Source organism: Geotrypetes seraphini, chromosome 15, assembly GCF_902459505.1.
Source record: "Geotrypetes seraphini chromosome 15, aGeoSer1.1, whole genome shotgun sequence".
Lineage (NCBI taxonomy): Eukaryota > Metazoa > Chordata > Amphibia > Gymnophiona > Dermophiidae > Geotrypetes > Geotrypetes seraphini.
In genome coordinates, this window is record NC_047098.1 from 10,361,355 (window position 1) to 10,377,299 (window position 15,945).

Here is a 15,945-nt window from a genome sequence, read left to right on the forward strand (position 1 = left end):
GAAAATCAATCAGTCTACCATTCTACCATCCCTATACGTATTTGTCTTCTGTGGTCCCGCTCCCGGATTTTCAGCCGTGAACACAGAACAGAAATAATTGTTAAGCAATTCAACCTTTTCTTTATCAGCTTCTACATATTTCTCCCCTTCGCTTTTGAGTCTCTCAATGCCACTTTTGCACTTATTCCTACCACTGATATATCTAAAAACATGTCTTGTCTCCCTGTTTTACCGTGTCGGCTATTTTTTTCTTTCATTTGCATCTTTGCTTTCCTGACTACTCGACTAGCCTCTTTTAACTTTTCCAGATATTTTTGCCTGTCTTCCTCTTTCTGCGATCTTTTGTAGTTTATAAAAGCTAACCTCTTATTCCTTACCTTCTCATCTACTACTTTTGAGAACCAAAGCGGCCTTCTTTTCCTCTTACCTTTACTTACCTCACAAAAAGATTTGGCGCCCTTACAATAACTCCTTTCAGATATTCCCATCCAGATAACAATTCCTTGATGTAATCCCCCAGCCAAACAAAGTTAATTTTTTAAAAGTCTAGAACCTTTACATTTGAATGAGCCCTCTCTATACCCGTCTTAATATTAAGCTGTACCATGCAGTGATCACTGGATGCCAGATGATCACCAACTGCGACATCAAAAACACGTTCCTCGTTTGTAAGCACTAAGTCCAATATGACCCCCATCTCGCGTGGGTTCCATTACCAACTGCTGGAACAGTTCTCCTTGTAGAGAATCCAGGATCTACCTACTTCTAGAAGATAACACAATAGGGATACCCCAATCATCATCCGGCATGTTAAAATCACCTATTAGTAAAACTTCTGCTTTTTTTTAGATATATTCTGAATGTCTACTATTAAATATCTGTCCACTTCTTCCGTCTGTGAAGGAGGCCTGTATATCACACCAATGGTTTTTTATTGGTATACAACTTCATTACGGATATCCTGAAAACCCAACTAGCCTGTGGACCTTAAGGACAGGCTTGAGTACCACTGACCTGCAGGTTTGAGTACCCCTGACCTGCAGTACCCCTGAACTGCACTATACCATTAGCTACATCTATTCAGATGATATTAGCGCTGTGCCATGTTAGCTATTGCATTAATAGTTAACATGTGCTAACTACCTGCATGCGTTAACCGTCAACTACAATCTCCACTCATTCCACATTAACCTCTGCATTCAATATAGGTTGCCAAAAGTCAGATGCCTAAATTTGAGCACGCAGGGCAGATACGTGCGCAACTTAAAAAGTTAATGAGGCATCGTCAATCAATAACTGGAAATAACTGATGACCATTTGCATTCGCTGCCCCAGCCGCTGTCCCCTAACATCCATGCATGTTATTTTATTACGCACAACTCAAAAGAGGCTATTGGAGGAGCCCTGACGGATTGGGGGGCGTTCTCAGAAGTTGAGCGCAATTTTATGGCATGCTGTCACGTGCGCACCCCAGCTGCTAGAAACTAGGTGACAGGTTTCAGTAGGCGTAAATGCTGGTGACCAAAGTTGGGCGTGGGAGTCCGCTGTAAGCGCCGTTCTATAAATGGCGCTCTTCTCAAGAGAATCCTTTATAGCAGTGTGCCGCAAACTTTTTCAAACTGCAGCACACTAAACTTGGGGCATTTTTTTTTTTCCATTGTCGGTTTTTGAGTGCCACCGATAGAATTCCCCGTATGTGTGAACATGGAATGGCCTAGTGGTTTGAGCAGTGGCCTCTGCAACTTGAGGTTGTGAGTTTGATTCCCACTACAGCTCCTCGTGACTCTGGGCAAGTCACTTAACATTTCATTGCTCCAAGTATAAAAATATGTAACCGTCAAAAATACAGTATATAAACCGCTTTGATTGTAACCACACAGTAAAAGCGGTATATCAAATCCTTTACCCTTTACACTCAAGCTATTGTGACCTCATCGATGAGATTGACTCTTATTGGTGGAATGAAGCATTATGACATCACAATCTCAGCTCTGGTTACCAGAGATTGAAACTCTCCACACGAAGGGGGGACGTGAGCAACCTAGAACACTGGGAATGGAGGCGTGGCCCCAGTGGCTAGAGCAGCTGCCTCCGCGCCCTGCGGTTGTGAGTTTGAGAAGAGTCGATGATGATGCCTAGAACTTTGCTTGAGAACTCAAGCTGCAGCGTGGCTCCAGAGGGCAGTGCGAAGATGGTGGGCAACTGTTCTAATTTTGGACCGAGCCAGAGAATGGCGGAATACAAATCTGTAATGTAATGTAATGTAATAAGTGCCTATTGCATGACGCCTTGCAGCACCTAACTCCAAAGTGGGCGTGTTTAGGGGGCGGAGAAGGATTTAGGTGCCGCTAGACGTGATTCTCAAAAGGACATAGGCACTTTTAATGTAGGCCTTTAAAATCCTGGCCTCCATTACAGGTGACTAACTTTTAAGATAGGCGCGATGCTGTAATAATTAGGGTTACCAGTCCAAGTCGCGCCCCATTCCGCCCCAAACCCCCTCTTCTCGAGCTCGGAGTCGCATTCGGAGGGCCTCCAAGCATGCACGGCTGTGACGCGATGATGTCACATGGATCCGCGCATGCATGCGATGTCACCGCGTCGCATGCGCACCTGCCCTCCAGACGCGGCCCCGAATTCAAAGCTTTTCAAAGCCCGGACAAAGTGCCGAGTCTTGAAAAGCCGTCCGGACACCTGAACAGTCCTCTATAAAGAGGACATGTCCGGGTAAATCCAGACGTCTGGTAACCCTATGCCTAGTGTGATTGACAAGAGACAGGCATCTTGTTGGACACCATTTACAGAATTTTCCCCAAAGTGCCTGTTCTATAGAAGTTCTGGCCACTTGAGAGTCTATCATTTTAGGGTGCAACATTTAAGCGACTGTGTCATTAAGGGTGTGTTATTTCACCCTGTGATATTTGAACCGCTCAAGTGAATGTTGATTTAGGGGGAGGAGGAGGGGAAGAAAAGTGATGACGCAAGGGCAAGATCGTACAAATTTTTGAAGGAGCTACGGGTTGCACGGGAGAAAACAGACAGAATGAATTATGGGATTGAGTGATGTAGTGGTGCCCCCTCCCCTGAACTCTTCCCTGCCACATGTCCCCACCCCCGTGTACCTCTTCAAATCTTTGCTGGTAGTAAGCAGCATCTCCGTACCCGCTGCTCACACCAGCCTCAGTGCAGGAAGTGACATCAGAGGAAGATCTGAGGCTGGTGCAAGCAGCAGGTAGGAAATGCTACTCACTGCCGGTGAAGATTTGAAGAGGTGGGTGGGTGGGGTGAAGAAGAGGTGCCTGCGCCCCCACCCCCTGCTGTGCCACTGATGGGATTGAAAATACTGCAAGACGGAGTGAGAGGACTGAGTTGTGAGCAAGAGGGTCAAAGTGGGTGGCAGAACGACCTTTATAAAACTTGCGTTTAGCGTGGATAATCCCAGCACCCAACACTGAGCAACCTACTGTATATGGAATTCCCCAGGTAATGTTTTATGTTCAAAATGATCTGTTTGAGTGGCCCAAATTAAAACAAAAAAAACACTTATGTGGTCAGTGCTGCCACCTCCCTCATGAATGCTTTTGAATATTGAGCCAGATTTTGTGCAAATATTTATATTCTCCTCTTCCCCCCCCCCCCCCCGCACACAAAATGAAGAGCTGAAAACATCCATGCCCTGCTAATAAATTACCTGTGACGACAGCGGCGGAGAAACCTCATTATCTTCCGAGCAGCTTGGTCCTGCTTCTTTGTTAGCAGACTGCTTCTAGGAAAGCCAGAAAAAAAACAAAAAGCAAAGACTGATACAAGAGCCACAGAAGCTAAACAGAAATAGGAACACTTGTGAAAGTGCAGGGCGGAGGGAGGAAGTGGGTTTGGAGAGGAGCACATGCATTTTCTAGGACTTCCCTTTTACTGAGAGATTTCTGTTGCATTATATAGTTTTAGATTCTAACCTGGAACCCACGCGCTGAAAAGCCACACTGAGTCCGATTAATGGTCCATCAAGCTCTGTCTCGTCGGTGACGGTGGCCAATTTGGGCGGCTTAGAAAGAAGTGTCTTAACAGACCTTGTTAAGTCACTCCCATCAGAAATCAGCTGCATTCCCCAAACCTTCCTGGCTAATGAAACTTTGGGCACCTTTTACAAAGCCGCGCTAAGCCGCCGGCCACGCTAGCCCCTACCGCCTTCTCTTGAGCAGGCAGTAGTTTTTCAGCCAGCGCGGGAGTTAGCGCGTGATGAAAAGTTATGCGAGTTAAACCCTCTAAAGCGCTGCTTTGTAAAAGGAGCCCTTGGTCAAGCATTGATTTTGGCGTGCTTGCGCCCCAGGCTTCCAGCGCTTCATGCTTGTCGTTTACACAGATTTGGATGCCCACAGCACTTATCCAAATTTCTTGATGTATTTTCATTGGACCCCAGAAGAAGATTTTCTATATAAGAACATAAGAATAGCCTTACTGGACCATCAAGCTCAGCAGCCCGTTCTCATGGTGGCCAATCCACTTGTACCTGGACAAAACCCAAGGCGTAGCAACATTCCATTCAGAATCCTAAAGAATAGCAAGATTCCGGAACCCCAAGGAGTAGCAACATTCCATGCTACCGATCCAGGGCAAGCAGAGGCTTCCCCCATGTCTTCCTCAATAACAGACTATGGACTTTTCCTCCAGGAACTTGTCCAAACCTTTCTTAAAACCAGCTAGGCTATCCGCTCTTGCCACAACCTCTGGCAGTGCGTTCCAGAGCTTAACTATTCTCTGAGTGAAAAAAATATTTCCTCCTATTGGTTTTAAAAGTATTTCCCTGTAACTTCATTGAGTGTCCCCTAGTCCTTTTAATTTTTGACGGAGTGAAAATTCGATCCACTTGCACCCGTTCTACTCCACTCAGGATTTTGTAGACTTCAATCCTATCTCCCCTCAGCCGTCTCTTTTCCAAGCTGAAGAGCCCGAACCGTTTTAGTCTTTCCTCATATGAGAGGAGTTCCATCCCCTTTATCATCTTGGTCGCTCTTCTTTGAACCTTTTCTAGTGCCGCTATATCTTTCTTGGGACCGTGTCGGGTTCGCACCGCTATCTTTTGCTGTGTACCATTCAAATTGGTTTCATACTGACTGCATCGCTTTTATTTGTGAAGAACAGAACTTTTAAATCAGGGAGAATGCTGTTGTTTGTTTTAATGAATTGGATGTGCACATGTTGTTGTGCTGGTGTCTTAATTGTGTTTGTCATGTTTTTTGTGTTTTTAATATGTATGTCATTGTGTTATCCGCATAGAATTGTTGGATATACATTTTTAAATAAATAAATAAGCCCATCGTTTTCACAGTTTCTTTGTTTTTTGTTTTTCCCTTTCGTCTGTGGAAGTATTTGGCGACTCTGTTGTTTTGGGTGTCAAACACTTTTTAGACCCCCCCCCCCACCGTAGTGCTGCGCTCACATAGGCGATCTTCATGCTTATTTTTTTTTTATAACGATTTTTTTCCATCTGGTTTCCTGACATTTTACAATACCGTCGACCGGGACCCCTGAGGAAGACATGTTTCTTTGGTTTCATCTTATCTTTTGCCGCTACCTTTTAATAAGTTTTGCCAAGTGTGTGACGGGTTCATAGACAAAAACGTCGAAGACAAAGGCGCGCGCCAACAACTGAGCGCAAGACGGAAGCATGCGCCAAAGAAAAAGAGTGTTTTTAGGGGCTCCGACAGGGGGTTTTGTTGGGGAACCCCCCCCCACTTTACTTAATACAGATTGCGGCGGCGTTGTGGGGGGTTTGGGGGGTTGTAACTGCCCTCATTATACTGGAAACTTAACTGTTTCCCTGTTTTTTAGGGAAAAAGTGAAGTTTTCAGTAAAATGTGGGGGGTTACAACCCCCCACAATGCCCCCACAATGCGGCGCAATCTGTATAAAGTAAAGTGGGGGGGTTCCCCCCACACCACCTGTCGGAGCCCTTTAAAACAGTCATTTTCTTCGGCGCGCGCCTCCACATTGCGCTCAGTTGTCTGTTTGCGCCTTTGTCCCGGCGCGCTTTTTACCTGACACCGTGTGGCGCAGTGGTTAGAGCTACAGCCTCAGCACCCTGAAAAGTTGTGGGCTCAAATCCCTCGCTGCTTTTTGTGACCCTGGGTGAGTCACTTAATCCCCTCATTGCCCCAGGTACACTATATAGAGTTTCAGCCCGCCAGGACAGACAGGGAAAAATACTTGAGTACCTGAATGTAAACCACTTAGGATATAGGTGGTATATAGATAATTTAAATAAATAAATATAGACCATGACATGAAGCTAAGATCAAATACCTGATCCGGATTGCCTAGACCAGGGGTGTCAATGTTCCTCCACGAGGGCCGTAATCCAGTCGGGTTTTCAGGATTTCCCCAATGAATATGCATGAGATCTATTAGCATACAATGAAAGCAGTGCGGCCCTCGAGGAGGGACTTTGACACCCCTGGCCTAGACTGAGAATCTTTAAACTGTCAGTCCTGTTCATCTCTGTCCCCTCAGCCTACCTGATTTTCTGTTGCACCATAGCAGCCATTGGACGTTTTTGCCTCGTTTTGCCGCACTCCTTATAGCTACGATAGTACTGCTGAATCAGCAGCGCAGCCCGTCGGCTCTGCTGGAACTTCTTCTGTTCATAGTAGCTGCGGAACTTGCTCTGGATGAGGATCGCGGCCTGTGTCATCTTCTTGTAAAGTGCATACTGCCGGGGGGGGGGAGGGGGAAGAAAGAGCAACAGCGTGAGGCAGCTCAACTTCCACAGAGATTAGCTCTGTCTATAGCAGTGGTCTCAAACTCAAACCCTTTGCAGGGCCACATTTTGGATTTGAAGGTACTTGGAGGGCCTCAGACAAAAATAGTTAATGTCTTATTTAAAAAAATGACAACTTTGCATGAGGTAAATCTCTTTATTGTTTATAAATCTTTCCTTTTGGCTAAGTCTTAATAATAATATTGTAATTTATAGCTAAAGACATATGATCAAGAAACTGTTTTATTTTTACTTTTGTGATTATGATAAACATACCGAGGGCCTCAAAATAGTACCTGGCAGGCCGCGAGCTTGAGACCACTGGTCTATAGGCTTCACAACGCTGTAGTCCTACACAGGCCAGCTAGAGGGCAGCACTAGATTTCAAATACTTAATGTGTTGTCTTTTGCTTTTGCATTACTTCAGCAACTTCATGGCAAAAAAACCCATGTAAAGTGGCCCATCATTTTCTTTCCTGCAATATGGTGTACAAACACACACAACTAGATGATCCCTCCTGGCCATACTGGATCAGCAGAGCAATTGCCATTTAAGGGCTCTTTTTAGAAGACTAGAATGACATTTGCACGAGTAAATAGCAGGCTTACATGTGTAAATGGTCCAAAGCCTGGGGAATTTTAAAAAAGCCGCTCGTACTTACACGTCTGAGGTAAGGAGTGGCCTAGTGATAGAACACCTGACTTTGCACCCAGAGGTGGTGGGATCAAAACCCAGTTGCTTCTTTTGACTAGTGGCGTAGTAAGGGGAAGTGCGGGGGGGGGGGGGGGTACATCCCGGGTGCCGTCTTGGTGGGGGCGCCAGCACCCATCCTTCTCTCCACCCCCCTCACCCCTCCGCTCTTTCTCCACCCCCTCATATCTCTTTAACGATCGCGGCGTCAGCACTTCCTCTAATGTCACTTCCTGGACCCATGCCTAGGAAGTGACATCAGAGGAAGAGCCGACGCTGACGCAAGCAGCAGGTTGGAGGTTGCTGCTCGCACCAGGAAAGTTAAAGAGGTACGTGGGGAAGGGAAGAGAGGGCGAAAATGCGCGGGTGGGGAAGGGGCGGGTTGGAGTGAGAGCGGAGAAGAGGGTGGGGGAAGGGTGCCACCGCCCCAGGCGCTTCTCACCCTCACTACGCCATTTCTTGTGACCCTGGGCAAGTCGCTTAATTCTCCCTTGGCCCCAGGTTCAAAATAAGTACCTGTATGCAAACCACTTTGAATGCAGAACCACAAAAAGGTGGTACAGTACTCCCCCGATATTTGCGAGGGTTCCGTTCCAGGAACCCCCGCAAATGTTGAAAAACCACGAATAAGGTTTTTAGAGGGGGAGACAGGAGAGGGCAGCCGGAGCACCGTTGAGTGAGGGAAATCACTCGCGGTATGCTCCGACCTCCTCTTCCTGTACAAAAGTCGGGCCTCACCAATCAGGAGCTGCGTACAATAGAGGCCCAGTTTCACTTACTCAGCCTTCACTATTGACGCCAGAACTTTGGCCAGATCACTCATTTCCTGTACTCAAATTGAGGCTTAAAGGTTCTGGGTCCAGGAATTCTATAACAAAAAGCTATGGGCAGCCTTGCCTATGCTTGCAATGGCCGCCTTCTTGCTGTTATAATTTTTTTTAAAAAAAGTTTTTCTCGGCGAGACCAAAAATAGTTTGGATGAATCAGCTCAGTGATTCTGTCTCTTCACCTTTGTTGGCTCTCACCATAATGAGAAGATATTGCCCTACAGCTCAAGTTTCAATAAGAATTCAGACATTTTCATTTGCATGACGGAGTTATCTTGGAATGAAACAGACAAGTTAACAATAGTTTGAAAGATTATAAGTGACACAAGTCCTGAAGCATAAATTCGAAGGAAGTCAGTGCCGGGTGCTTTCCATTGATGTTAATCTCGGCTTCTGCATTGCTAATACTGGACATTTAATATTAACTGCTATTAAGCAGAAAATATGGCAGACATTAACCTTTCTAGGACTCATGGTGATTATGTTAATAGGAATGGAAAAGGGTAAGACTTCGTGGAGTGCCAGAGTTACATTTGTTTTCCAGTGAAACAATCTGGGTGGGAGGGGGGGGGAGGGGCCAGTATATTTCGTTCCTTTCATCTAGCTGCCTGCTAAGCCTGGAATAAATTACCCGAGTTTGTCCGTAAAGCCTCTTCCCTTGTTTAAAAGCAGACTGAAAACCCAACCTTTTTGATATAGCCTTCAATCCTTAACCCTACTCCTCTACCCACCAGCCCAGCCAGCAGATTAACCATTCCCCTTAACTGTATCCATGGCATCCTGTTTGTCTGTCTTGCCTGTTTAGATTGTAAGCTCTTTTGAGCAGGGACTGTCTTCTTTGTGACTCAGTACAGCGCTGCATGTACTGGTAGCACTATAGAAATAATTCATAGTACTAGCGTGCCAGATTTTAAGAAAAGATGGGATTGGCATGTAGGATCTCTTCATGGAGGTAGTTAGGGGGTGGGCCATTAGGGTGGGCAGACTGGATGGGCCGTGGCCCTTTTCTGCCGTCAAGTTCTATGTTTCTATGTTTCATTATGTTGTGAGGATATGAAGATGGAGGAAATGAAGATGGAGTGAAAGTACAGGCAGATCCTGGAAGAAAACCTGTTTCCATAGACTTGGGACTGGGGAGAAGATGCACATTTCAACAGGATGCTGATAGAAGCACAAAGCAAATATAAAACAAAGTGGCTTAGCAAGAAGAAAGTGAATGTCCCTGAGTTGTCCAGACTGAACTAGGGTTACCAGATTTTGCGCTCAGTTCCAGCCATCCCCGCCCCCATCCTCACCCCCTCAGCCTGCTTGTCTCGGTCAGAAGGGCATCATCGCACGTGCGGATCTGACACGATGACGTTGCCGCTTCGCATAGGCGCATGCGCGGATGTCCCTCCCGACGCGATCTGCTTTTCAAAACCAGGGCAAAGTGAGATTTGCATATCGGCGAGGTGGCAGGCATGCATATCTGCCCCAGGCATATTCATTAGGGCTACCCTGAAAACCTGACTGGCTGGTGGTCCTCCAGGACAGGGTTGGGGACCACTGGACTAAAATGCCAGCATTTATGCATATCTTTCCCACCTAATACTGGGCATCTCCTTATGGAATTAGCCTTTTTAAGTGTAAAACACTTGTGCGGTGGGCACCGGCGGCTACATGCACAGGTAGCTTTGAACGTCTGGCTCCGTGGATTATTTTAATTTTACATGCTTAAGATCTCAACAGTTCTCAGAAAGAAAGGAGACGACTACAAATCATACAAAATACCGCCATTAAATTAATTCATAAAGCTAAGAAATACGATCATGTCACCCCCTTACTCATCAAATCTCACTGGCTTCCAATCTCTCACCGAATCACCTTTAAAACTTTATTCCTAGTTTATAAAACTTTAATATCAAACGAACCCCTCTTTATATCAAAAATGATAGTTCCGTATAATCCTCCGCGATCCTTAAGATCATCTTTATCTAACCAACTTTCAGTCCCTTCATTAAGAATTATTGGCACTAGACGTAAAGATATGTTTTCAGTGGTGGCCCCCTCATTATGGAACTCTCTCCCAAACTTTATTAAAAATGAAAAAGATCTTGTCTCCTTTAAAAAATTGTTAAAAACTTACTTGTTTCAAGATGCATTTGACTTATGAAATGATCTTTTTTATAAACTCATATGTTTTTAAGATTCTCTTCTCCTATTTTTTTCTTATTTATACCCCTTATTTATACCTATTGTACTCTCCCCTCTATGTAAATTTTAACAAATAATGCAACTGTAACTTTCCCCTTCCTTCCTTCTCAATCATGTTTGTCTAAATTTGTTTTGTCAACTGTCCAAATTAGTAAAATTGTATGTATTACCACAATCTGCTGGTTTTTAAATTGTACATCGCTTAGAAATTTGTAATAAGCGATACATCAAATGTAAATAAACTTGAAACTTCACAAGCTTTTTTTTCTCCTGCAGAAATAGCTATTGGTGTTCGTTGTTTACCTTCAAGGCTATCCACGTAAGCTTGAGGGAAAAAAGAAAATGCAAGATGACCATTAAATAACTGTGTAAACATTCTCTTCCAGTCCACTCTGAGCTACTCATTTATTAAGGGGTCCTTTTATTAAGGTGCGTAAAAGCTATTTTGTGGGCGCCTTTGCATTTATCGCACCTTAATAAAAGGACCCCTAAAGTTTATTTCCCCTACATCTAAGTTACACTAGTTTTTACAGGACAAGTATGCGCATTAGAGAAATGACACGGTGGTTGTTACCCGCCAAAACGGTGACCAAAAAAAAAAAAAAGGTCACCGCGAGATCGGGGACAAGGCCATTCACCGCCCCGTGGAGCGGTGAATGGTTAGCACGCACGGTGAACGAGTGTGCATTCCGGCAGCCCCCTCTCTCCTGCCGGCCGGCCATGCATCTCCCTCCTTTTCCCTTATCTTCTCTTATGGCGAAACTGGCGATTTGTATAAGGCTTTGCGCTGTATTACAGCCGGAGCCTTGAAGTCGCGTCGCGTTGCCTGCTGGAAAAGTCTCCTCCGACGCAACTTCCTGTTTCCGGTTGCATCGGAGGAGACTTTTCTAGCAGGCAACCCGACGCGGCGGCGAGGCTCCGGCTGTAATACAGCGCAAAGCCTTATACACATCGCCAGTTTCGCCATAAGAGAAGGTAAGGGAAAGGGAGGGAGGGAAATGCACGGCTGGCCGGCGGGAGGGAGCTGCTGGACCGCGTGAAGGGTGCTGGGGGGTGGAGGGATGGAGAGGAGAAGACGGGGAAGGGGCGGTGAAAGGGACAGAAATTTTCCTCGTGTCATTCTCTCATGCACATATCTCTGAAAACCATCGCATCAAAAGTAGCCAAACACATTTATATTTGTATGTAGTAAGTAAAAATTTTCATCTGCATGCATTTTCAAATGTACCCATGTACACACCATCCTCTGCCCACCCCCACCCCCGGAAACACTTCCATTCACTCTGCATAAGCTTATGTGTATATAGGACAGTATGGGCCTGATTCTCCATAGGCAACCTGCCGCTGTCTCACAGGTCTTCCAAGTGCCGATAATCAAACCAACTTTCTGGACGTGTTAACATAAGAACATAAGCAGTGCCTCCACTGGGTCAGACCAGAGGTCCATCGTGCCCAGCAGTCCGCTCACGCGGCGGCCCAACAGGTCCAGGACCTGTGCAGTAACCTCTATCTATACCCCTCTATCCCCTTTTCCAGCAGGAAATTGTCCAATCATTTCTTGAACCCCAGTACCGTACTCTGCCCTATTACGTCCTCTGGAAGCGCATTCCAGGTGTCCACCACCCGCTGAGTAAAGAAAAACTTCCTAGCATTTGTTTTGAATCTGTCCCCTTTCAACTTTTCCGAATGCCCTCTTGTTCTTTTATTATTTGAAAGTTTGAAGAATCTGTCCCTCTCCACTCTCTCTATGCCCTTCATGATCTTATAAGTCTCTATCATATACCCTCTAAATCTCCTCTTCTCCAGGGAAAAGAGACCCAGTTTCTCCAATCTTTCTCTATCTCTCTCTCTCCCTTTCTCTCTCTCTCTCCTTCTCTCTCTCTCTCTCTATTTCTCTCTGTCTCTCTGTCTCCCTTTCTCTCTCTCTTTCTGTCCCTCTCCACTCTCTCTATGCCTTTCATGATCTTGTAAGTCTCTATCATATCCCCTCTAAGTTTCCTCTTATCCAGGGAAAAGAGACCCAGTTTCTCCAATCTTTATCTATCTCTCTCTCTCCCTTTCTCTCTCTCTCTCTCCTTCTCTCTCTCTCTATTTCTCTCTGTCTCCCTTTCTCTCTCGCTTTCTGTCCCTCTCCACTCTCTCTATGCCCTTCATGATCTTGTAAGTCTCTATCATATCCCCTCTAAGTCTCCTCTTCTCCAGGGAAAAGAGTCCCAGTTTTTCCAATCTCTCAGCGTATGAAATGTTTTCCATCCCTTTTATTAGACGTGTCGCTCTTCTCTGAACCCTCTCGAGTAACGCCATATCTTTCTTAAGGTACGGTGACCAATATTGGACGCAGTACTCCAGATGAGAACTTTTTATGACTATGAATGTCGCTGTGCGCCCAAAGCTGAAAGGGGCGTTTCTGGAGGAGTGGTTAGGGCAGTATGTGAGCGGGATGGGGGGGGGCAACCTAGATTTAGTCGTCCTGCAGGGATAATCGAATTTAAAACAAAACTCAAAACATTTTTATTTGAGGATGCTTTGGGATAAAACTGTCCTTTTTAGAACTAAATCGACTAAAGTCCCTCCCCTACCTATTGTTCTATCCCTAAGTGTGCTTTATTTAAAAATTGTAGTTCAGCCCTTCTTTCCCAATGGTTTGTAGTCTATATATGTCTTCTGTTAATATTGATTAACCTAACATTGTCCTGTATAATATTTTAATTTTAATTTCTTTTGTCTCTCTTAAAGATATCTCTGTACACCACCTAGAAATCCGAATAAGCGGTATAAAATTTTTTTTTACTAAACTTGAAACTTGAATGTTTTAGACATGCTGGACGAAACTTAAACATTGCAAGTTAGATGATGTAAAAACAGGTAGAAGTGCCAAAAAGGTATCCAAACTACTGGAGAGACAAAGTAAAGACCCCCAACATGTTGCCCCGGTGTTCACTGACCCTCTCACCCCCCCCACCAGAAAGATCAGAATAAAAAAGTACATACCTGTCTCCAGAACATCAGCACCTGGTATAGGAAAGCCTAGTACAGCTGCACACAGGTGTGTTTAAATAGCCTGGGGGGGTGGGATAGTGAACCATAGAGAGGAGGACCCAAGCCCGTAAGCCACTCTAACCACTACATTTATGGTAGAACATTTGTGCCCCCCAAACCCTACTCTACTGCCATATAGGTGCCACTTGCAGCTATAAGGGCGATTGGGGTTGTAGACAGGTGGGTTTGGGGGGGCTCACCATAACCTATAGGGGAGTTCTGATGTGAAGTTCACAGCAGTGCCCTGTAAGGTGCACTACTGCTGTGTTGCCGTGTCTGGGTGGCCAGTCCATTACAAGATTGGCCCCTCCCACATCCAAATGGCCTTGTTCTGGGCTTGGACGAAATTTTGATCGAAAATGTGGTACAAAGATAGACGTCCTGGCAGTCTGGACAAACAATAGCCTGGACATCCAGATAGATGATTTTTGGGAGAAAAACATTGTAGACATATTTTTTCAAAAATGGGCATTTTCCCACTGCCAAATTTGGGCGTCTAGCCCCATACGCCCAAATCGGACTTAGATGTATGTTTTGACTATGCCCCTCCATGCCATTTACATGTCATCGTTATAGAATAGTGACTCGGGTAGTAACATGCGCAAATACAAATGATTGCCAATGAACTCCAATTATTGATTGTTAAAGTGTCCTATGCGCTCAACTTTAGGCGACCTATATAGAGTTGGGGGGTATGTGTGTACGTCATTCTTAATTATGATGGATAATTTTATAAAGGTGACGGGTCAAAAGCGTGCGAGGACAAAGGTGCGCGGACAACTGAGCGCAGGGCTTAATCGCGCCGAAGAAAACCCGTATTTTAAAGGGCTCTGACGGGGGTGGGGTGGGGGGAGAACACCACCACTCTACTTAATAGGGATCGCTCTGCCTCACGCTGCCATGTTGGGGGGGTGTGGGGGGGGTGTAACCCCCCACATTATACTGAAAACTTAATTTTTTTCCCTAAAAAACAGGGAAAAAGTTAAGTTTCCAGTATAATGAGGGGGGTTACAACCCCCCAAACCCCCCCCAACGCCAGCGCGATCTCTATTATGTAAAGTGTGGGGGGGGTTCCCCACCAACACCCCCCCCCGTCGGAGCCCTTAAAAATACGGTTTTTCTTCGGCGCGATGAAGTCCTGCGCTCAGTTGTCGGTGCGCCTTTGTCCTCGCACGCTTTAGACTACGAACCTTTTATAAAAGCCAAATTTCTATGAGTAAAAGTATGGTTTTACTTGAGGATATGGCTTTGAAAACCCCCCTCCCTAAGATGAAGGGAAAGGAAAGCTGAGATCGTAATATTTGTTCATTAGCAGAGTGCTGACAAGTGGCGACCAGTAGTCAGGTTAGGGATTCATTTACTGACGCACAAAATCATTTTTTTCATATGCATCTCTTCGGGGAAAACCAGAGTCAGCGAGATTAATCAGTGACCTCGCCTCAATTAATCTAGCCGTTACAGAATTTCTTCGTAGTTGCTTATAAACTGCCATTAACAGCCCTGGTGGGAGTAATAGCCTTATTTTAAATATCAGCATTGATCCCACCCCCTCCCCCTCCAAAGGCTGAGGGTCACATCTAGACTAATTAAAAAGAATGCTCGGGAAGGCGTTGAAGATATAAGTTCAGAAATGCAGCCTGGGATCCCTTCCGTCTCCGTAAGATTCTTATCCTTATCCTCTTTAATCTTGGAAGTGCTGACTGCCGGGCCTTCTATGCAGAATGAAAATACTTTACAGCAGTGTTCTTCAACCACTGGTCCACAGAAATTTCCTGACGGTCCACAGGGCCAGCATGTGCATCAGGCCCAAAACAGTGTTCTTCAACCGCCGGTCCACGGTGCGATCGATGCGGCGTTTTCTTCGAGCCAGCTCCCTCTTCCTAACTGATTCAGTGCACAAAGCCACGGGCAGCGGCTCCTACGGGCGCGTCCTGCGCCTGAACCGGAAGCCTTCTCTACTATTATGGGGGCGGGGTCTGGGGTGGAGATTGGGTAGAGATGGGCGGGGTCTGGCCCACGACTTAGCCCAGTGTTCTTCAACCGCAGGTCCACGGTGCGATCGATGCGGCGTTATCTTCGAGCCAGCTCCCTCTAATTCCTAACTGATTCAGTGCACAAAGCCACGGGCAGCGGCTCCTACGGGCATCCTGCACCTGAACCCTTCTCTCTGTCGTTGCAACGTCAGAGGAAAGGCTTCCAGATGTGGCACGGGACGTGCAAGGTGCAATTAGTATTATGGGGCGGGGTCTGGGGTGGAGATTGGGTAGAGATGGGCGGGGTCTGACCCACGACTTAATCCAGTGTTCTTCAACCGCCGTTCCACAGACCGATGCCGTTCCACAGAATAATTCTTTTATTTCTGCCGGTCCATAGGTGTAAAAAGGTTGAAAACACTGCTTTACAGGACGCTTAATCTCACCAGGTCTATATCAAGTTTC

General features: G+C 45.8%; 1 protein-coding gene across 8 annotated transcripts in view; it reads right to left on the bottom strand.

Annotated features, from left to right (window-relative positions):
- CAMTA1 (calmodulin binding transcription activator 1) overlaps positions 1 to 15,945 on the bottom strand; it is a 1,525,397-nt gene that overhangs the window by 34,217 nt on the left and 1,475,235 nt on the right. For 7 of the 8 annotated variants that reach the window (XM_033922054.1, XM_033922049.1, XM_033922046.1 and 4 more), the window contains 2 exons: positions 6,516 to 6,709; positions 3,692 to 3,766 (listed from right to left, as the gene is read on the bottom strand). In XM_033922054.1, the coding sequence (XP_033777945.1) occupies positions 3,692 to 3,766; positions 6,516 to 6,709 (269 nt within the window). The remainder of the gene's footprint in view (positions 1 to 3,691; positions 3,767 to 6,515; positions 6,710 to 15,945) is intronic. The other variant, XM_033922047.1, reaches the window with a different exon arrangement.